General features: G+C 40.3%; 1 protein-coding gene across 1 annotated transcript in view; it reads right to left on the reverse strand.

Moving 5' to 3' along the window:
* TRPA1 (transient receptor potential cation channel subfamily A member 1) overlaps positions 1-23,719 on the reverse strand; it is a 61,265-nt gene that overhangs the window by 3,173 nt on the left and 34,373 nt on the right. The window contains exons 12-26 of the mRNA XM_061171718.1: positions 23,136-23,305; positions 22,885-23,049; positions 21,755-21,869; positions 20,653-20,819; positions 17,935-18,028; positions 14,945-15,004; positions 14,320-14,418; positions 12,742-12,812; positions 12,021-12,183; positions 11,145-11,234; positions 10,710-10,879; positions 8,625-8,754; positions 8,017-8,199; positions 4,982-5,050; positions 1,266-1,379 (exon numbers count right to left, since the gene is read on the reverse strand). Of these exons, the coding sequence (XP_061027701.1) occupies positions 1,266-1,379; positions 4,982-5,050; positions 8,017-8,199; positions 8,625-8,754; positions 10,710-10,879; positions 11,145-11,234; positions 12,021-12,183; positions 12,742-12,812; positions 14,320-14,418; positions 14,945-15,004; positions 17,935-18,028; positions 20,653-20,819; positions 21,755-21,869; positions 22,885-23,049; positions 23,136-23,305 (1,860 nt within the window). The remainder of the gene's footprint in view (positions 1-1,265; positions 1,380-4,981; positions 5,051-8,016; positions 8,200-8,624; positions 8,755-10,709; positions 10,880-11,144; positions 11,235-12,020; positions 12,184-12,741; positions 12,813-14,319; positions 14,419-14,944; positions 15,005-17,934; positions 18,029-20,652; positions 20,820-21,754; positions 21,870-22,884; positions 23,050-23,135; positions 23,306-23,719) is intronic.

Raw genomic sequence — 23,719 nt, forward strand, 5'->3', positions numbered from 1 at the left:
TGCTTGCCTCCTTTATCAAAGATAAGGTGACCATATGTGCGTGGGTTTATCTCTGGGCTTTCTATCCTGTTCCATTGATCTATATTTCTGTTTTTGTGCCAGTACCAAACTGTCTTGATTACTGTAGCTTTGTAATATAGTCTGAAGTCAGGGAGCCTGATTCCTCCAGCTCCATTTTTCGTTCTCAAGATTGCTTTGGCTATTCGGGGTCTTTTGTGTTTCCATACAAATTGTGAAATTTTTTGTTCTAGTTCTGTGAAAAATGCCAGTGGTAGTTTGATAGGGATTGCATTGAATCTGTAGATTGCTTTGGGTAGTAGAGTCATTTTCACAATGTTGATTCTTCCAATCCAAGAACATGGTATATCTCTCCATCTATTTGTATCATCTTTAATTTCTTTCATCAGTGTCCTATAATTTTCTGCATACAGGTCTTTTGTCTCCTTAGGTAGGTTTATTCCTAGATATTTTATTCTTTTTGTTGCAATGGTAAACGGGAGTGTTTTCTTAATTTCACTTTCAGATTTTTCATGAGTATGTTTTGAACACGTGGAATCTGAGGTACACTGAAGACGTACCAGGGAAGATGTCAAGTAGACAGATGGATACAGGGGCCTGAAACTCAAGGAGCTCTAGGCAGGAGAATCAACTGCTGAGCTTTCTGTGTTTCAGTAGTGACTGCAATGGTGGGTACGAGTGAAATCAAATAGGGAAATAGTTTAGAGTAGAAGAAAGCCTAGGTTCATACTGAGATCGACTTTATCATATTGTAACTACACAATGGAAAATTAACCTATGAAGAACTCAGAAAGAATTAGCATCCAGTACTTTCAACTCTTAGTATACTCCCTTTTCCATTATAATGCAATGACCTTGCTTAGTCTTTGACAGTTTTTATGTTCTCTATAATGTACACTCTCCTTGTGTGTGTATATATGTACCTGTGTATATGTACATGTATGTTCTAGATACGTACACATACACATCTGCACACATATGTCAGTGACATGTGACTAGGAAACACAAGTGAAGTATACCTACACTGTAAGAAAAGATCCCTAAGGGTATGGCTGGCCCACCCCCCCATCTGCTCTCACAGTGGTGTGGTATATATTTAACACAGAGGCTGTGGATGAGCCACTTGGAAGACAGGACTACATGTCTCCTCCCCATTGATCATTACCAGGCACCCTTGGGGATAACACGATGAATAAATGTCAAGCTCTATCACATTATTTATGTCGATCTTTGTCACATGTACTTACTAACAGCCCTTCACCATATCTGGGTCTGTTGGGATACACGACGGTGGATTTCTGATCGACTTTGTGTAAGAACCAGAGCGGCAGCTTCTTCTCCAGGCTGGTATGAAGTTCCACCTAAAGTGCATTGGGGATTTATTGAAAGGAATCATTGATAAGCACCTGGAATCCGTACACTGCAGGGAAGCAGTCATTAGCACAGTGCACTGGAGACTGACTCCCGTGTCCTGGCCTGTGCACAGGCAGCTGGGCTGGCTCAGTTTCCTTCACCCTGAGTTCGAGCTCGCTGTCACCTGCCCCTACCTCTCACTTCATTCACCGACAAGACAGGGGCAGCCGTCTGCCATCAGGGGCCAGCTGTTTAAAGAAGGGATTCCATTTAAGTCGCAGACATTTACTGTTCAGTGACCGTGACCAACACTGGGCATGTCAAGAAGAAGAAGACTGAAGCCACACTCTCGGGGCGTCACACTCCACAACGTGCACAACCGCGAGGTGTGGGTGGTACGGATGTGCACCTACGACAGGGCAGAGGGAGGAGTGCAGAAATGGAGGGATACAGAGGTCAGCAGGGAAAGAAGGAGAATCTAAGCACATCCAAGAGGACCTGATAAACTTTTCACGCTGTGCTGTCAGGTGCCAAATGGTTTATCCATGACGTACCTTGAGGATAATTTCTGGTTTCAGAGATACAAATTTTTGTTTAATGTTTTCATCTTGACTTATTATTGAATTTAATTCTCATATTTTCCACTTTTCTTTTTGTTTGCATTTGCCAAATTTATCTTTGATTCTCTTCTTAGAGCCCTTTGTGTCCGTTGTTTAGCTACGTTTAACATAATGACCGTATAAGTGAGATTTTTCTTACTAAGACCATATGCTTTTTTAATATATGGGCATCTAAGTGGTTGATATTCCTAAATGGTGTGATGGTAAGAACTGTCCTGACCACACTGTATAAAACTGCAGCCCCCCTCCCACATAGCACACTCCCTAACTTGCTTCCCTGGTATTTTTATAGCACTGTCGCCACTTAACATACTTTATGTTAGTTCCAGTTTCAAGAAAAGCTATATTTTCTTATATCTTATTAACAATTCCAATTAGATGTTTTGAGTAATATAATTTTCAGGGGTTCCTCTTCCCCTGGGTCTTTAGGGCAATATTCCTTCCCCTTGCCATACACATTTTCAGAGGTCACATGCACTTACTCCAGCTCGACTGAGAAGGATTTATTCAACCCTCATGTTTGCCAACAGATAAAGCACATGGTGTGTCTTAACCTTGTTTGTTCTCTCCATAGGAGCTGCCACACTACCCCTCTCAGTACGGTCCTAGCGAGGATGGCAGGCAGAGCCCAAAGTCTAATCTTGGTGGGTCCAGTGGGACGCACCCAGCATAGCTCCTCTGGCTAAGGGAGCATCTTCACCTCTACTAACTGGTGGGTCTTCCATGTTGAAGGGTAAGAAGCACTCCGTGGGTTTCCTTTCGTAATATGCAGCATGTATTTAAATGTTTGTGGATGTCTACGTCTGCCAGCCTGCTCTGGGAAATGGGAAAACTAGTGTTAAAAACTAACCAAACAGCTCCAAGTCCCTCAAGATACTCACAATTCCTGTACTTGAGGAACTGACACTTCACTTCGTGAATGCATCTCCCAGCAGCACTGTCTCAGGGACCTTTCTGGCCTCACTTGTGTTTGAGATGATTTTGTGGGAAGACTAAATCTCCCTGTAGGAAATGCACTGCTGCCCATCCTCTTATGCCACCGGTTCTGATGTGGGCTCAAACTTCGGTTGTTAAGTCTGATGTAGAGAGTTGTACATGGATAGAGAGTTGCTTAAAAAACAACTCAGGGAAGAAAGGAGAATGGCTTCCTGGTTTTCTAGTCAATACTATTATTGACCCAAAACAAGAAACAGATAACATGGGGGTACTTGCTTTGCCTGCTTCCCTTGGTGGTCTCTGCGCTGTTTGGTTTCGGGGAGCATATCAAATCTCACATGGGACGGTGCTTTCCAAATCAACGGCACTGACGCTGCACCTTCGCGTGCTTCCTCCAGGCAGTTGTCTAGTGCCCTTGCTCATACTGTTCTTTTTATTTATTTCCCCTGGTATTTTCAGGAGTCATCAGTTATGAAGTACTGCTGACATGCCAGCCGAGAGCTTAAACATCCCTTCTCCTCTCCTGTCCGCCTACCTGGAGTCCTGCACTCCATCTTTGTTATGGCGATAACCAGTCCGTAGCTCTTCCTTCCTCCAGTCTTTCCCCACTAAACCAAGAGAGTAACAGGTCCTCCTAAATGCCACTTTCATTCTGTTCCCATTCTTTGGAAGGGCTGATAATAACTTTCTAGTCACTAACAAAATAACTTGAAGCACTTCATCATTTATTGCCCTTTCTTTCCAAGCTAAGGTTTTTCTTTGTTTGCTGTTTTTTAGTAAAGCCCTCTATCATCTGGAGCAGCCTTATCACCCTCTAAGGAGCCATCCCTCCAAGCTAGGAGGCCCCATCACACCTCCTTAGCCATTTCCCCTGTTTTGCCTTCGGCCCTTTGCTCCTGCTGGGTGCCCCCTTTCTGGACCGGCCTCGCAGCCCTTCTAAATCCCACCATCTTTCAATGCCCAGCTCACATCCCAATTCTTCCACGCAGCATTTCCTTAGTTATTTTTACACTGATTTTCTGTACCTGACATTCTAACCATTTAATTCATGTTCTTTAATGTTCCAAGCTCTCTGCATGATATACAGCTTAGTCACAGAGTTTAGAGTTTAAGGATGGTTCTAAGTTGACTTTGATATTTTATACTCTGAATGTTTGGTTGGTGTGCTGATTAGATTGTTTTGCTTATTAAAGGCAAAGATCACATCCCTTTAATTCCTCTGGGTTCTCATGCTAAGTTGCACTGTGCTTTGTACATCCCATGTACTGGAGCAATTTTTTAAGATAAATATTTGCTAACATATAGCTGAATAAGTAACAGAAGAGAGCAGTGTGACCAAGAAAAGTGAAGAGTGAGGAGAAAGTTATATCTTAGCATGAATTTTTTTTCCTTTTGAACTGGCCTAAGTTCCTAAATGTATATATTCAACTGGTTGTCAGATATTTCTGAAACATCAAATGTTCCCATTCAGATTTGAAATTGAAAGGCAATGCAATAAGAGCACAGAAATAGCTTTCTGTCCTGTAACAGGAAACTACCTCACAAGATTCAGTAGCCAAGGATCTATCCAGGAACCTTGACTCTAGGGAATTTTACATCAAATTGTCTAAAAAGACGATTTCTACGGAACACAATCTCATGTATGCAGTTAACACTTCAATATAGCACACGCTGGGAGGACCCTGTAATTCTGTGCCCAGAATATCAAGCGCTCCTTTGAACAGTTTGGCTGTCAGGAGACAGAGTGCTTCACCTGTGATGTTCTTGGTCCGGCCTCTAACTACCTGGTTGGCCACATGCTGACATAAAAAGAGGCTCAGGCAATTTCCCAATTTCTCTGCCGAGATTGCTGTGGGAAATCTTCTTCATGATGGTTGATTCTCTGACCCCAGCAGGGACATCACAGATCATGCATGACCTGCACAGTACCGTGCTTCTCAGGACTAAGACAGTACCCGTATTCAATAACTGTGTTCTCAGAAACCAGCAGTGATATATTTGAATAATTAGGGTGGTGCTAATTTCAGCAAGTGATAATGAAATATAACACCTACCTGCATGGCAATCCTCTTCAACAATGCATGCTTCTGGACCTCAGCAATGTCACCAACTGCCAAACCAATCTGAAGGACAACACGGCAGTGAATCACTCTTGGTTTAATGGCTCACCTCAAAATACACTTGTGGTCTCTCTGGCTACAGTCGGGGAGTGGGCATGACGTTCACCAGCAGTGGCCTCAAAACACTGTGCTTACACACGTTACAGAAAACTGCGGTCACATCAGTGGGTCCAATAATCGTAAGTATTATCATGAAAAGTGAAGGCACACAAATTAATCTGCACTTCATCTTATCTTAAAATAAAATGAAGTTATTTTTGGAGAGGACAGGGGTGACGTGATATCAAGTAGGATTGGTGTAGCCATGTAACATGGTTGCAAACTCCAGGAGTTTAGCACCCAAGGTAAACAAGAGTGACTTGACAACATGGAAAAGCTAAAACATTAACCTGAGGGAATGGAAGGAATGTATAACTTCTATTTGTTTGGGAGGAACAGGTACCCTTTCAGGGTGGGTGAAGCTCTGGTAAAATCTCCCTCTAGAAATCCATGGCTAGGTAGAATTAGGTGGAGGCAAGCTGTCAGCTCAGTTCTACTGAATCCAAATTAAATCAGCTACGTTCACTCATTCTCTCATCACTTGTTAGCAACTTAGTACCTGTCTATGCCGAACCAGCCTCCTGCATGCTGCAGTCGGAGAGCAAAGACAGTCTCTGCTCAAAGTCAAGTCAACTCCACGAGAGAAGGGCTCTGTCTGCCCAGGTCACCACCATATGCCCAGTGCTTAGAACAGAGCAGGGCACATGGTAGGTACACAAAGTCACTGCTGAATCAATGACCAGTGAAAGAGTATATTCCAGGGCATGCACACTAGCACTGAGGACCATTTAGATAGTCAGCAAGTAGGTTTTATTTGGCAGGATAACGGTTGTTTTAAATTTTTAATTTGCAAGCCTTTAGATGGGCATTCTCTCTAGTTTATATCGGCCCCCATCAACAGCAGCTGTCTCATAACTGCTGCTTCACACATTTAAGATACTTGCCTGGGCTCAGAGGATATCTGGGCTCATGAGTCAGTTACTAATGTTGAATCGTAGTTAACATTTACTAGATGCTTTTCATGTGCCAAGCGCTGTTTTAGGTGCTTTGTTTTAGCTCATTTCATCCTCACAACCACCTCAGAAGTAGGTTTTATTGCTATCTTTCTCTGATTTGTGTCCTCAAAACTATGAAAACACAAGGAAGGGGCACTCGATTCAGACTAAGGGTGATGGAGGGTGGAGGGAGTTGGTTAAGAAAGTCTGCCCAGGCAAGATGATGCTTGAGCTGAGTGGTGGAAGCTTAGAAAGAGTTAACCCAAGGTGGGAGGGCTCTCCAGGAAAATGGACAGCCCATACGGACCCCAGGAGGCAGGAAGGAAAGCCTTGCACCCTCAGTGAATGTGCACGTCTGGGGAAATACTGCTCAAAGCGGGGAAAGTTGGGTAAGATCTGGGTAAGATCCGGATTACAAGAACCCGCGCATGCTATGATAATGGGTTTAGACTGGATTGAAGTTTTTGGAGAATCATAGAAAAAATTTTTGGAAGAGACACTGATGAACCCAGCTTTTCATTATGAGAACATCACTCTGGCGACAATTTGCAGGAAGGAACAGACAGAGAAGTGAGAGGAGATAGAAAGAATCTTCCGTCCTGCAGCAACTCGGATGAGGAGCCAGGAGGGTGCAGACCCATAAAAGTAGGTGTGAGAGGCAACATTTATTGAAAGAACTGAAGAAAGGGGGAGGGGTGGGATGATTTAGAACATCTTCCAATGATTTGAGTCAGAAGACTGGGAGTTGCTACTGAGAGGCAGTAGCAGAGTTTGAAGGAAAAACACTGTCAGTCTCGGCTCTGCTAGGTTGGATTTTCCTCTGGGAGATACAGGCAGAGCTGCTCCATGGGTGCTGGGTTCAGTGGCTTGAGTTTGGCACCAACCTGTACTTCCGCTGGGCCTAATTCTCTCCTAGATAATTATCTCCCCAAACATAAGAGCGGAAGTGGGCTTTATATCATTCTTTATTAGTCTTAGGGCCATCCTTTATTTTTCTAGGTCACCAAAAGAAAACTCTGAAGTTGTATCAAGTATGTGAATCAAAACATTAAGTAGTCTGTATTTTTTTTCTTTCCATCAGCACTGCCTAGCACAGTCTCTGCCGCAGTCAGATTCAGAAAAAATGTACTGAATGTGTGCCTGTCCATTTAAATATTTATTTAGTTATCTATCTATCTATAAATATGTATGTATATGGACAGGCACACATTCAGTACATTTTTGCCGGGAAAGTCTCCCCATGGACCTGGTGTTAGGATGTACTTCTGCCTGCATCAGCCAAGATGCCCGTGGCCGGAGCAGGCTCTCTGTGGAAGGGAATGTTTGTGTCTCCTGAAGGCATCCAGCCTCTGACTGGCTCAGAGGTGGCAGCTAAATGCTGCAGATGCCCTCTGCATGAGCGACTCTTCCCCACTTGAATCTCCGAATTTCAATGAGAAATTCGAGGGCAGAGATGAGGTCTTAATCCTTCACTCCATGAAGGTCTCGGCCTAAACTGTGACCCCCAGCCCAACCTCAAAGCAGCACACACCATTCATCATTATGTCCTTATTCTACTTCATACTTCTTCATGGCATTTAACACCCCCATGACATCATGCTACATATTTATTGGTTTACTACTCAACTTCATGACTAGTTTATAATCATGTCAGGACTGGGTGTTGGTCTGTTTTGTTCATCGCTGTTGCACCTGGATCAGTGTCTGGCATTTAGTAGGTTCTCAGTAAATATTTGCCAAGTGACTGCATCTTTGCATCCGCTGACCTCACACTACCTGGCACGCCCCAGGCACTAAATGAATGTTGAATGAATGAATTTTATAGTAGTCCCTTTTTCCCCTTCATGAAGGGAGACTAAAGAGGCTATAAATCATTATCATTATTAAATGTCCCAAATGATCAGCCAACAGAAAATACAAGGATAAATTACTCACAAGTAAATTCATGAGGACAATTGGAACGAACATGGTGAACACAATAAGGTGTGCAAAGGACAGAAGTGGATACGCCAATTCATTTCTCAAATATGGTTCTAAGAAGGCATCGTGATAATTGATGTCTCCTAGCATCATGCTGAAGGTCTGCATTATAGAAAGCAACGGAGAGCTGAAAGCATCCTGAGAAAAGATAGTAAGGTGAAAATGAAATGCAAAATGCATATAATGAAAAAAATGTTTCCTGGAGAGTGAAATGATAAAAATCACATTTAAAATACTTTTTTTTTAAGTCATAAGAATATAGCTACTGAAATACAGTGATAAGAACTACTAATAAACTGGGGGTAAAGTCATCAAAAACATCTTTTCTGCACATATAACAAATCATCATGCACTAGACATAAACTTTTTTGACAATGGAAAAAGAGTCATTGAGTAAGACTATACTTTTTCCTGTAATGAAAATCATGTGAATGCTATTAGATAAAAAAATATTCGAATATTGTTAGGGTATTATGAATTTTCTACACCATTAAGATTTAAGTATAAATATGTATCCCCAATATTCACAGCAACAAAATCAATGACTCATGCAAATACCTCACCTGTATACTCAGGAGGACGTAAAAGCTGAGTCCAAAAGCCACAAGAAGGAAGACAAACACAACTGTAGATTTCAACAGCGTTTTCATGATCACCTCCAACATCACGATAAAAATTCCACAATTTTCAAATCTAGGGACATTTTAACAATTACAGTATTTATTCACTTTTCTGCTCAAACTGTATTTCACTCAGTGTCATTAGTTATCAGGCACCAGGTACTAGGTTTCACAGATGAAATAATCAAGGCCAGTTACTTTCAAAAAGAGACATGAGAATTCATGAATAGTCAAGTCTTTATTTTCAAACTGTCAAACTGCTTTTTTTTTTCCCCATCTTTCTAATGTTTATCTTGAATTGTTTGTCCACTTGACCACTGGACATTACTTCAGCCAAAGTAGGAGAGAAAAATCACAGCGTCCCAATGTCAAGTAATGCTACTAAACGCTTGATGGAGTAGAGAGAGGCGTTGTGTGATGCATCCAGGGGAGATGGATTGAATGAGCTCACGTCCCCGAGGGCACCTATTCCTGGGCACAGGCCTACGTCCACCATCCCCACCGCTTCCTGAGGTTTCCCTTCTCTCCCCCAGCTACCGACACTGTGAGACTTCCGGGTAGATAACAGGTGTGCCACCTGCCACTAACATGTACTTCTCCTTCAGCAAAGACAACTTGTTAAAAGGGGGACTCACAAGATTTTAAAGCTGAAAAGGACTTTAGAGTTCTCAGAAACTCGGAGACGTCCCAGAGATGTCCGGCAACTCGCTAAAGTCACTGATGGTGACAAAGCCCAGGGGGTGGCAGTACCTGAATCCATCTTGAAGCCTCTTGCCCTCCAGGCCACTGCTTCCCCCCCATCCCGTGTCCTCTCCTACATCCCCAGAGCAGCGTGCTCGTGACGCAGCAGTGCAGACCACACGGTGGGAAAGCATGTTCCTGGAGATGGAAAGACTGAGGGGAAATGCCTGCATCCTGACTTAATTAGCTGAGCTCTCCAGCCAGTCACTTATCTCAGTGCTTCAGCTTCTCTGAAACACTGCGAGTAATAACATTTACCCCTTGTTATTGTAAAGGTTATGTGAAATAACGTATTGAACTCAATTTAGCGATTGCAGGAGGTAGTGGAGCTTAGCCCTTATTTCCCCTCTAGGATTCGATTTGTTGGGCTTACTTTTTCTCTTATGTCATTATTATTCCCCGTATCTGTCACTTCATTTTGATTGTTTTATCTGAGATAAATGCTCACCAAACTACCAGGTAAAATAAGAATAACCAATACTTTTACTCCCATTTCCTTCCCACATTTAATCTACATTTGTCTAGACCAGTGGTCCTTTTTTTTTTTTTATAAATTTATTTATTTATTTATGGCTGTGTTGGGTCTTTTTTTTTAAAATTATTTATTTATTTATTTTTGGCTGTGTTGGGTCTTCGTTTCTGTGCGAGGGCTTTCTCTAGTTGCGGCGAGTGGGGGCCACTCTTCATCGCGGTGCGCGGGCCTCTCACAATCGCGGCCTCTCTTGTTGCGGAGCACAGGCTCCAGACGCGCAGGCTCAGTAGTTGTGGCACACGGGCTTAGTTGCTCCGCGGCATGTGGGATCTTCCCAGACCAGGGCTCGAACCCGTGTCCCCTGCACTGGCAGGCAGATTCTCAACCACTGCGCCACCAGGGAAGCCCCGGCCAGTGGTTCTTGATCCAGGGTGATTCTGTGGCCCAGAGGGTGTTTGGTAATATCCGTGGAGACATTTTTTGCTGTCACACTGGGGAGAGGGGGTTGCTACCGGTGTCTAGGGGGTAAAGGCCAGGGACGCTGCTAAACATTCTGCAATGCACGGGACAGCCTCCCACAACAAAGAATTATCTGGCCCCAAATTTCAATAGTGCCGAGGTTGAGAAACCCTGGTCTACCCTCTGAACTCCAAACCTTCCTCCCCTTTTCCTTAATAGTATACAAAAGATATCTTCACAGTCTAAAACAATTGGAAAAGAAATAAGCCAGTGATAAACTCATGATACTTATAATAGTTCTTGCTTTGATATTAAACCTGCCTAAAGGATGTACAAGTCATTCAAGCTGGTTTTACCTCTGAAGATACAATAAGAAGTTCATCCAATAGAGGTATATAGCAATTGCTCCACATTGCCACTGCACATAAGCTGGTATACTGACGAACAAGGGTGACACAAAAATGATGCTTGTTGTGTAGATAATCCATTCAACTGCATTGTTATTATCCAAAAAGTAATTCCTTTTCTGGGGTTGAAAAGAATGAAGAATTACCACATGTAGAGACTAAGACCTGGCATCTTATGGATGGTTATATATACGTAACCAGTAACAAAATTTTTCTGGCATTGCAGCTGGAGAGAAGCTTATGCTTGGTATTTCCGGTCTTTACATTCATCAAGCTATGTGGTTTTATTCTGACATATATTGTTTCAATAATAGTTTAGCAATTAATTTATGTTCTGCATATTAAAATATCTGCAACTTTAGAGATATAAAACGTATTGTGTACCTGTTGGAAAATTTGGGCCACTTCCTTGCAATATCCAAATATACTTGATAACAAGACTAAAATCATACAGATATTTATGGTATAGGAATTCTGAAACAAAAAAGGGTGAAAGACAAACAGTTATGAAGGATCTAAAATAAAACACTTTTCTTCATAATTTTCACTATTAAATATTTATTTTGTTTTTCTTCAGTTTCATTTCTACAAGCTGTCCATTTTTGCTTTAAACAGAAAATCATCGTGATGCCAATATAAAGACGACACACTCATTTCATAATGTCTTTATTAAGAGAGGTTGCCAATTGAATTCTAAAGGAATACAAATCTGTAGATCTATATAATTTTAACTGTGATAAAATACACATAACAAAAAATTTGCCATTTAAAAAATTTTACATTTTACACATTTACATTTTAAAATGTACAATTCTGTGGCATTAAGTACATTCACAATGTTATGCAACTCTCACTATTACGTAGTTCCGTAACTGTTTCATCACCTCCAAATGGAAACCCTATCCCCAGCTAAGCATCACTCCCCTCTTCCCACGATCCCTGGCAGCCAGAAATCTGCTTTCTTGTATACCTATTTTAAAGTTTTATACTTCAGTATCCAAGCTAGCCTCTCGTACATGTCAATTCCCTTTAAGTTAGTTTACGAGCTCATTTACTGACGTTTTTATTTATATTCCCTCTCATTCTACACAGGATTTTAGGAGGAATTGCTACATATATGAATTCTATAAGCTATTTGTATTAAGCAAAGTCTTGATATTTCAGATTTATTATGAGATTAGTATTTCTAAAGAAAAAAGCCCCCACTTTTGAAAATCCTTTATTTTAAAAAGCTGAAATATAAAAACCAATTCAAAATACCTTGGTGTCTAATATTTCTGAATGGTCACTAGTTTCATTGATGATTCCAGTTGAGTTGAAAGCCATACCTGGTCTGATACTGACAACAAGAAAGGTCATAGGCAGGAGACCAAGACAGTAAGATCCTAGGTTCATAACATGGGCTCTAAACCCATAAGCCAACCTACAAAACATAAGCAAACCATAATTGAGTAATTTCAACCCCAAATACTTACTTAAGATGCCTGCAGAAAGAGTAGTTATAGTCTCTCCTGGAAATGTATCTGATAAATTTACTGAACTTTAAAACCAAGAAGATCTTGGAACTCACCTTTTTCATTTTCAGAAAAGGAATCACAGCTTCCTAGGAAATCATGACTTACTTAAAATCTCTCACCAACTAATGGAAGGAACTTCAGCTCATATCTTCTGACTCCAAGTTGAATGCTCTTCCCAGGAACACACTTGTTACTTCATTGTCTGCTAAACTGCAGGGCCTAGGCATGCTTCTTCATGTTTTATATAATGATCCACCCCCCAACTATTTCATTTAATGCCAAAGATAAATAATATCAACATTTTTAATACCAAAATTTGCCTTTGACATATTTCTTTTTCAAGATGTAAAACATTAAAGTAATAAAATATAAAATATTAAGATACCATTAAAGATAATTATTTAGAAGACCTTTAATAAATTTAATGAGGGCTTCATTAAAAAGAAACACTACTTAATACGCACCATTTCATAAGTAAATATTCTTTACACACAGGGTGATTGAGAAGCTCTATGCGGTTATGTTGTACCATTGCCTGAGAAGTGAGGAAAGATCAATAAAAACACAATCACGTTAAACTCTTGAGTATATACTCAGCTTTTTTGTTTGCTGGTTTTATAATTTTATTTTGGTACATCAAAACAACACTTGCTTATTTTAGAAAATTTGAAAGATCAAAAAGTATATCAAGAATATATCTCTTCAAAAAAAAAAAAAACGAGCTAGAGAGGACCATATTATACAGATGCTAAAATGCTTTGCATAGAACAAATGTGAGCGTCAGTTGCCATCACCAGCCTTATGGGCATAAAATCCACATGCCTCTGCTTCCTTCACACTCCAAGTCCCCAGTAAGCCTTCTCGATTTCACTTTAGGTGACGGCTGCTACCATGGTCTATACCAAAGGCTTCCATGTAGCGAGATGAACAAATTTAAACTCAACAAAAGTTCCTAATTGGTCTAGACCAATGCTGTCCGATAGAACTTCCTGCAGTGATGGAAATGTCTATATCTGTGCTGTTCAGCATGAGAGCTACAAACACATAGGCTCCCGAGTGCTTGAAGTGTGGCTACTGCAAATGAAGAAATGAATTAACTTCAATTTTAATTAATTTTACTTTAAGTAGTCACATGTGGCTCCATTGCTATATTAGAGGGAACAGATCTATATCCTTGATCCCTTTATCACAGTTTGCCAATCCAACCTTCAAATATGTTTTCTTTTGCGTGCACATGCGTTTACATGTTGCTGATATTTACACAAGCCTGGGCTGCCATTCCACATGGCAAAACTTTGTTGAGACTAGTAGCTGCTGTCCTTTTAGACCAGGAGCCCACTCATCTGGTACCTGTTTCCTCTGCAGTTATTTGAGTTTGAGACCCCTGGTATACACTGAAATAGGTCATCTGCACAGCTTTCTTTGCTTCATCTGCTAGGAATGTAAAAGCACTCGTTAGAATAAGAGCTGGTTTGGAGCCAGTCTCTTGGGAAATTTGGGTCCAAACTGTGTGTTTAGGGCCCACTTTCAGGTTGGGTTCACTCTTCCAGAAGGATCTAAGAGCTTCTGAGAGGTCAGAGTTTACCCTGGAGCCCAGTGGTTGGCTGAATTTGGAATCTATGACTGTAAATGTCACCCCCTGCATTTTCCTGTGGTTTAGACTGTTGGAAACTGTTGGAAAATATGTATGTCTATATTGCTGGAAAATATGTATGTCTATATTGAGATGGAAGGAGCTGGGAGCCAATGCTGATGGTCAGCCTGTGCTGTCCATGGTTTACTGGATTCTGGGTTGGGCAGGTTTAACATGACCATTAGGACTAAAGTGATCAAGAGTGTGGAACTTTAAGGGCACCAAATTATAGCAACTGTAGAAAATGACTGCTTTCTCTAGTAAAAAATAAAGAGTTAGGTCACATGGCAGACACAGACATCAAACTATAAATCTAGAATTCTCTCCAGGCTCCTTCCTGGAACTATCATACCAAAGCATTACAGAACCCGTGTATAAACTACGTGGATAAGGAAAACACCGGACTTACATTGAGCGTTGAAAGAGGCTCGTATGTAACATCCTGTACAGGTGCTACTTTTTCGGTGAATTCTAATGGACATTGAAGATATCTGAAATTATACTCGATCTGTAGAAGATACAATTTTTAAAAATTACAGTCTAGCATAGGCCCCCAAAGTAGTTCTTAACACATCAACTATGCAAGCCTATAATTCTGCTGAAAATGAAGTGATTCAAATAAAGTTGAGTCATTTCACCTGAAGAAACGTAAATTAAGTCATTCTGTATTAGTTTCAAAAAATAAATGTCCTGGCAGGCTATTTGATTGCTTTCTAACTCATAGTCATGGAAAAAGATGACTTCTCGAAAAACCACTTAGATCTTTTAGAATTTCATTCCTCAGGCAATATTACCCAAGAAAATATAAAGACTAGAAACACTCCTAAATAATGCTATTAGAAACAATTAAAATACTGGGAGAAAACTGGAGATCTAAGGAAAAAATTCTCTCATAACTAGATGATATAATAATATGAGAAATGAAGGCAATTACCATCTTTTGAGATTCTGGAACTCTAGTAACATTATTTTTAATATTCCTTAAACAACTATAATAGAATAAACTTTAAGTTATTGTAATAAAATAAACTTACGTGGTAGTCTTGGGAGGACTTGTCTTCTGTGGAGGGCATCATGCAGAAATCTAAAAGTACCTTTGAGAGAGAAAAACCGGCTACGATATTGGGCAGGAGGCTAGATACGAGATGGAATTTGATCCCATTTCTAAAAGAATACCCAAGATATTCCCTTCCCTGTCTTTTGCTTCTTGCACCTCAAAGATAAACTATAAGTCACTCAGGAACAAGGTCTAAAACATAAAGTGTTACATGTACCACTGCTGCCTCAGAAATACCGAGTGATTCAGAAAAATATCATGCACTTGAGAATGAAATTGCATTTACTAAAATTTATGTGACAAATATGCCATTGGTTTTGGCTAAGACGAGATGTTTCTCTGGGTTTCTAGAAAATATATAGATGACTGAGGACACCTTTGCTCAGCATCTTCTAGTGATAACTTACTGTCCCAATCGAGACCTGTGTCTGCTTCTGCACCTGGCTTACTGAGCAACACTGACAAAGCACGCATCCAGAGTGGCGTGGACAGGGCAGTGGGGCATCGGTATTATAACGAGAAACAGTTGAAGGCCCTCTAGATGCTCAATTAAGGGAGAAAACACTTAGGAGTTCAGCATTAGATCCGCCCCTAGGAAGTGTAGGGACAAATATTTTGTGGGGTCCCTGTCTACTACATAAACAAATTGAGTCACCCCAAATCGGTGTGCTGGGCCCTTTCTGGTGGCGCCCAAATCACGCTCCTGAGAAAGAAATTCTGCCCAGTCAGACTACCCTCCTGGAACCGGATGTGGACTCAAGGCCCCAGGTGACCCCATCAGCGTGTCCCTTGCTCCTGGGGCATCTGGTTGACCCCACCTACAGGACACGAGGGTTAGGGTTAGCACCTTGAAGGGGAGACACAGGGACCCAGGCCCCACTGGAAGGGTACCTCTATCCTGGCTGGTCTCAAGCACCAGGTCAACTTAAAAATCTCCAGGAAGTCTCTCTCTGTCGGTGACCAGGCAGCAGTACTGGGGGTCATAATAGACGTCATGGCAAAGAAAGGCAAGACGAATCAGTAGTGCTGTGCAAGGCAGAACCGGAGGCAGGCCTGGCTGTTACAGCTGGTGAGCTTTGTGATAACCAGCACAGGCAAAGTGAAGGCTGGGCTGCTGGGGGAGGGAGGGGAGTGAGGGAGGGATTGTGCACATTATTCAAATGTGCGATGTGATGCTGAGCTAGAAGACTCTTCATTTCCCCTAGTTAAAAGAATATATTCCTCATACTAAAATAATACCAAGTCATTATAGAACACTAACTAGAGAATATACAGCAACATGAAGAAGAAAAGAAAAACCAAATCATAATCACAGCTGTGATAACTCTTATTAACATTTTGGTATAATTTCTATGTTTTCCATATGTGAATATTTCTAACATATTTTTTTACTATTCTTCATGATGTTGCAGGAAACATCGTTGCACATAAATCTGTTTATACGTCTGATTATTCATGAGGACAGATTCCAACAACTGGAATTACTGAGGGAGAAAGTCTGAGATCATTTTCAATCCTGAATATTTATGTGCCCTTGATGAGATTTATGCACCTAAAATGCTAATCTATGAACTGAACTGGCTCCAATTTCCATTAGACATCCTAAAGAAGAAATGCACATGAAGCACTTAGCACATTCTAAGTGCTTACTGAATAAATAAAAATAGTGTTAGTAGCAGTAGCAGTACTAATAACCACATAAGCAGTATAAAAATAGTAAGATATATCATATGTGCCAGTTGCTATCCTGAACAGTTTTTACATTTTATCTCTAATTTTTGTAATCACTTTGCAAGATCATTATCAGCATCACTGTTTTAGAGATAAAGAAAATAAAAAATGAAGCTCAGAAAGCTCAGAGAAGTGAAATGACCCACCTAAAGCAACAGAGCAACAGGCAGAGCCAGGACTAAATCCCAGGGCCACCAGGCTCCAAATCTGGCCCTCTGTCCCCTGTGTCCCTTTGTTTCACTGCCTCTTCCAGTATTTGAATATATTTTTCCCTCTAAGTGAAGGGAAAGTCATTGAAGTCATTCCTTTTTTCTTGATTATTCTATATCTGTCCCAATCCTCAAATCCCAACTTTCCCAGGAGGTCTTTTATCTGCATCCTTCACGTGCCCGAGAGCTCATGCGTATTTGACTTGTAGTTGGTTTCAAGTCATGTGCTGGGTATGTGTTTAATCTAGCATAGAGTCACACATTCAGAGGCCCACAGAGGCCAGGCCAATAGTGTAAATGAATGAACTGTACCAGCCTAAGAGCTCTCTCCCTTTGTTCTTGAAATGTTGGCTCTCCTTGTACCGGCTTTTATCTTCACAGTTTGGGTAGGGGCATTCATAGAGAAATCTCCCTCTACTATGAAGAAAGCAATTGCACAAGAATGGGAATATATGGTAACCAACACTAGGCATGAGAGCTGAGTATCTGAAAGGAAGAGGTGTGGTCTGTCAAATGGGAGAGCTCGTGCCCAGCTAAAGGAAGCCGCTGATACTCAGCCCCGTGATTCCTGCCTCGTAAGGAGGTAGGCTCAATCATCAGATCTTCTGATTTTTATAGAAAGCTAGATACCTGGATCTTTAAGGGAAGCATCCTGGTTTTACATGTTCGCAACTAATGAATGCAAATTTGAAACAATAACACGCATGCCAAAAGCCCGCACATCTAGAGGCATTATTCAGCCAGTAACCACCACTAGTGGTCTCTGCTCTAGACTTGGATTGTTTGAATAAAAAATCTGTTTAACGTATTTTCCTATATTGCACATAACCAGTAATAGGATTTTTTAATCCAAGTAGGTCCTTCTCAAATACTCGTTGGCTAGATTCCCTTATAGCATATATAAAACTAGAAACCTTACTTTAAAGATGGAAATTACTATGTTTAGGTTGTGATTACAACAATAAATCCTCACATTTTATTATTTGCCAAGCATATACCCAGAATGAGTTTTGTTTTGAGAGCTTACTTTCATGCATTCAGGGAGGTATTCTACCATTTCCAGGATTGGACATCTATTGCTTGGAGAATAATGACTAAAAACCTTAAGACATTCTTCCCATCTGTAAAAAAATAATAATAAAACAAACACAATTCTGAATCCTCCTGTTGTGTGCAACAACAAAGCTACCAGTTGAAATTCAAGATTATTATCTTTAGGAGAAACTGAATTGGTTCCAATGGAATCAATATGTGAACCAAGATCAATCCAATAGAGTCCTTGTCCGTTAATGGAAATGAAATGTGGGCAAATTCTGGGATGGCTGTTATAATCACTGTTCTGTCTCTTTACCCAAATGCCTTCTCAAGAAGGCGAGTTTTTACCTTGTTTTCCTCCTGAAGTCATGAAATGGTATGCACTTTCAGAGCTGGTCATGCCAGATAGAGGTACCCACATGTACATACATACAACAGCAACATAGCACGTGATACTTTACATTTAATCCAGGTACACATCATGTATTGAATTAAACTAAACTACAAAATAACATGTATCAAGTACATTAATAAACATGGGTTCTGTCAGAACATTGCAGATTTGCCCATTTCTTTATTGCCATCCAGTTGGACGGGATAAGATGTTTATGATACCAAAAATGAAATAGATCTACAACAGGAAGTAAAAAGAGCCCATTTATCTTTAAGATCCTATCTTTGTAATAGGAGGCTGGTTCTAAAATTGACCCAGACAAATTTTCTGTTAACCCTACCGGTAAAATCCATCTAGGATATCTGTATAATCAACAGAAACTTCGGGTTGCCCACTTGCATTGACTACTGTTTCAAAGGAAGGATCGACCAGGGGATCTGGAGACTGCCCGCGCTCCAAAACACAGGCTCGGTCTGCCTTGAATATGAGGTTATTCACCTCTGCCTCCACTACTGGGTGACACTGGGCCCGGGTGCATATCCATCTGTGATTATATAGAATGGTTTATGTTCAAGACATGGGACAAACTACTCTCCACCTTCATCGTTAAAACTCCTTAGAGTATGGTTTAAAAACCCACAACCACAAATGATCATGGGTTAAAGGAAATTCCCTTTGATGGCACTGGTAACAACACAGATTTACCATGGAGAATATTTTCACCCATGTCCACTTTTGGGGTATCTGTTGGCAGGAGAGCATCAGGCAAGTTCAGGTGGGGCAGGGCAGAGTTTGCCTGGCAACAACCATGGTGCCACACACTACACACACCTGAACCCTGTGAGCCTCACAAGAGTGCTGTGAAGGTGGTCTATGCTCCCATGATTTAGAAATGGAAACTGAAGATCAGAGAGGTTAAGCAACATATCTGTTGTTACCCAAAGAGTTCACTAAAATTTGTATGTAAACAACTGACATTTTAAGATGTTGATTGACTTTTTGGGTCTGTCTCCTAAAGCAAAGGAAATAAAAGCAAAAATAAACAAATGGGACCTAATTAAAGTTAAAAGCATTTGCACAGCAAAGGAAACCACTGACAAAACAAAAAGACAACCTAATGAATGGGAGAAAATATTTGCAAATGATATGACTGATATGGGGTTAATACCCAAAATACATTAACAGTTCATATAACTCAACATAAGAAAATAAACAACCTAGTTAAAAATGGGCAGAAGGCCTGAATATACATTTTTCCAAAGAAGACATCCAGATGGCCAACAGGCACATGAAAAGATGCTGAACACTGCTAATCATCAGAGAACTGCAAATCAAAACCACGCTGAGATATCACCTCACACCTGTCAGAATGACTACCATCAAAAAGAACACAAATAACAAATGCTGGCGAAGATGTGGAGAAAAGGGAATCTTGTACGCTGTTGGTGGGAATGTAAATTGGTGCAGCTACTATGGAAAACAGTGTGGAGGTTCCTTAAAAAACTAAAAATAGAACTACAATATGATCCAGCAATTCCACTCCTGGGTATATATCCCAAGAAAACAAAAACACTAACTCAAAAAGATACATGCACCCCAATGTTCACAGCAGTATTATTTACAGTTGCTAAGATACGGAAGCAACCTAAGTGTCCATCACCAGACGAATGGATAAAAAGATGTGGTATGCACACACACACACACACACACACACACACACACACACAATAGAATACTACTCAGCCATAAAAAAGACTGAAATTTTGCCAAATGCAACAACATGGATGGATTTGGAAGGTATGCTAAGTGAAATAAGTCAGACAGAGCAAGACAAATACTGTATGATACCACTTATATGTGGAATCTAAAAAATAAAACAAATTAGTGAATATAACAAAAAAGAAAGAGACTGACAGATATAGAGAATAAACTAGTGGTTGCCAGTGGGGAGAGGGAAGGGGGGAGGGGCAAGATAAGGGTAGGGGATTAAGAGATACAAACTACTGTGTATCAAATAAATAAGCTACAAGGATATGTCGTACAACACAGGGAATACAGCCAATATTTTATAATAACTATAAACGGAATATAACATTTAAAAATTGTGAATCACTATGTGGTACACCTGAAACTTACGTAATATTGTATATCAACTATACCTCAATTAAAAAAAAGAAAAAAGGAAAAATAAATAAATAAAAATGTTGATAGAGAGCTGAAACTTTTATTCTTTTTCTCCTTCTGCTTCCTCGCATATTGCGAATAATCCACGATGCCAGAGGACACTAAACAATGGTGGACAGAACGGCCGCGTACCTTTTGTCCCTGACGGTCGTGAGAACCACCTCCTTTCTCTTATTGTGAATAGCAGTGTGCAGGAAGGAGGCCTGCTGCTTGTTCAGGACGATGTCGGCATCGTACCTCAAGAGCAGTGCGACGGCTTTGGCGTGGCCCTCCCTTGCCGCAAAGTGAAGCGCGGTATTCTTTCAGAGAAAACAGAACACGGAATATCTGGTGACAGTGGCTACTCAGCCTTTGGCTGTTTTATTGCTTTGTTTCATTGTTGAATTGCTCGAAAGAAATTATTAACAAAACTAACTATTTAATACCAAATACACAAAATTTAAAACTGGCCTTCAGAATCAAGCTTCAAAATAATGAGTTCATAGTACAAACTGTGTGTGTGTGTGTGTAGGGTGAGGGTGGGAGTGTGTGTGTGCATATGTGAATTCCAAGCAGTTTGTTTTGCTTCTTTTTTGCAGTGGGACGATCTCACAAGGACAGAGGACAAGCTTTCAGAATACGGATATTGAACACAGAAGAAAATACTTTGGGGAGGTTTATCATCTAGTAGAGCAGTGGTTTCCAGATTTTAGGTTTTCACAGGCTTGTAAAAGTTTTTTCTTTAAATCAGAGATTGATATAAGGTTGCCAGTCTTTAGTTTTGCCACACAAAGACATTTTAAAAAGCAATGACATTTCTCTAGCTCTGTCATTTTGTGAAAGAATGTACATTTCAATACTTACTCTCCAAAAAAGGAGGAAGAACATCATAGTGGAATAAAGGACAGTCTTTCAAATCAAATACACTTAGTTTGAGGGAAAACTTACCCCTGGCCTCTTCATTTCCCTCGGTTCACCAGGGAATGGTGAAATTTTATCAACGATCCAACTGGGCCATGGGCAGGCCTCTGCGAGACTTACCAGGTGTCCTCAACTAGCACCCACCCCTTGGTATTGTCTCCTTATTCTGTTCCCCTTTGACTCTTTCCTCACTAAGGGTCTGCGTAGTAAGAACTCAATACAAGGCTACAAATAGGGTAAGGAAGGGAAGAGAGTAGCTAAGAAGGTCTCTTGCAATGTTGGAAGTTTCTTCTATGCCAAGATTTGGGGTAGGTATGAGAAACACAGTACGTACCCCTTCTTCATCTAGCCGATCTGTGCACTTCATGTTAGTGTCAAGAATGACCTTCATGGTCTGCGTGTACCCTCCCAAGGAAGCGTGATGCAAAGCAGTCCAGCCATTGTGGTCACTGTTAAAGAGGTAAGAAAAAACGTGTGCATTTATTTACAGACGAAAGGTGGGAAGGGATGCTGCCCATTTGAAGGTGGGTTTGATGATCAACAAAGCATATCTGAGATACCTGAGTTCTAGCAACTAAATGTGTATTACATATCTATTAAAAAATGAGCTAATTGCAAGCCTAATTGGATGAAGGTAGTTAAAAGGTACAAACTCTTAGTTATAAGATAAATAAATACTAGGGATGTAATGTACAACGTGATAAACATAATTAACACTGCCATATGTTATAAACTAAAGTTGTTAACAGATTAAATCTTAACAGTTCTGATCACAAGGAAAAAAAATTTTTTCCTTTTTTTGGTATCTGTCTGAGATTAAGGGTGTTCACTAAACTTACTGTGGTAGTCATTTCAGATGCATGTAAGTCCAGTAAATATGCTGTACACATTAAAATTATATGGTGTCAATTATATCTCAATAGAATTGGAAGGAAAATAAATAAATAAAAGTATAAAACACATTATCAAATATTTGGAGTGGCTGAAACTCGAGTCAGCATGTCTGTGTCATACATATTTCTTTTTCAAGGCTGTAATTACTTATACAGATTATTTTAAATCTTGCTTTATTCTTTCATTGAATATCGTATCAAAAAATTTCCGTGATGGTGGTATTAGTCTTTGTGGCCACTAGTTATGACTAATAATAATAATATCATCTTACAGAACTTGGCTAGAAGATGCTTAACTTACGCCACTTATTTTTCTAAGAGTTTGGATCTGAAGAGATCTTTCCTCTTGTGCTCTCAAAGATGCTTACTTGATCCCTTTGGGAAATGTCTGTCCTTTCTCGCAGAAATTCAAGATGTGAACACAATGAAGGCTTGCCTTTTTTTCCAAATTAGACACAGAAAAAAAGTGTGAGATCCTGACACAATTTAATTTCAGGGTCAGTGAGCAACTGTTTTAGGTGCAAGAGCCAATTAAAAAGAGCATTTAAATATTCCAATCATATAACCTCACCTGAGAAATAATGCACCTTTTTTCAGAAGGAGCTGAACTACTTTATCATGCCCATTTTTTGCAGCCAGGTGGAGAGGAGTCATTCCATGAAGGTCACCTTCATTCAAAAGCCTTGTGTCACTCATGTCTTGGAGGAGCCTCTGACAGGTATTGATACGCCCGTAACTTGAAAAAAAAAAAGTTTGACATTTTCAAAGCAAATATTAAACAGAAAGAAGACATGCTCATATGTCACTTAAAGTGACCCTTACCTGGCTGCAAAATGCAGGGGTGATTTTTTATCTTTGCTTTTGGAATGAATGGACACGTTAAAGTCAAGTAGGTTATTTACAGAGACAGGGACCCCCTGTCTACATGCATAGTGTAGAGGAGTACACCCATCGTTGTCTTCGTCCATCACCAGCTCTTTAATACGGTGCATCTATGGGAAAAAGAATTGATATTCTAAATATAACTCTGCTATGATGCTAACATAGTGTTTTTCTGTTATGTTAACCTATCCTGTAGGATAGTATTTTCCAGCAAGGGCCAATATGTACACCTTAAGGGCAAAAATATAAATAACCTTAAGGGTACTAGAGTAAAATAAGTGTGGATGATGATGCATGCTGTGTCTTCCTATAACGTACATTACCATATTAAAGGCGCTGAAAAATCCTAAGGGTAGGAAATGTATTTAACATTTTCAACCCGCATTTTCCAAATGTATTTGACCGTGAACCACCCCTCTCAACTCTCCCTTCACTCCCACCAAAAATGCCCCCCAATAGCGCTTAACAGCTTAATGCTAATGTGTTCTGTTAGGCAAAAGGGATGCGATGTTAAAATTAGCGTC

Source organism: Eubalaena glacialis, chromosome 17 (genome assembly GCF_028564815.1).
Source record: "Eubalaena glacialis isolate mEubGla1 chromosome 17, mEubGla1.1.hap2.+ XY, whole genome shotgun sequence".
Taxonomy (NCBI): Eukaryota; Metazoa; Chordata; class Mammalia; order Artiodactyla; family Balaenidae; genus Eubalaena; species Eubalaena glacialis.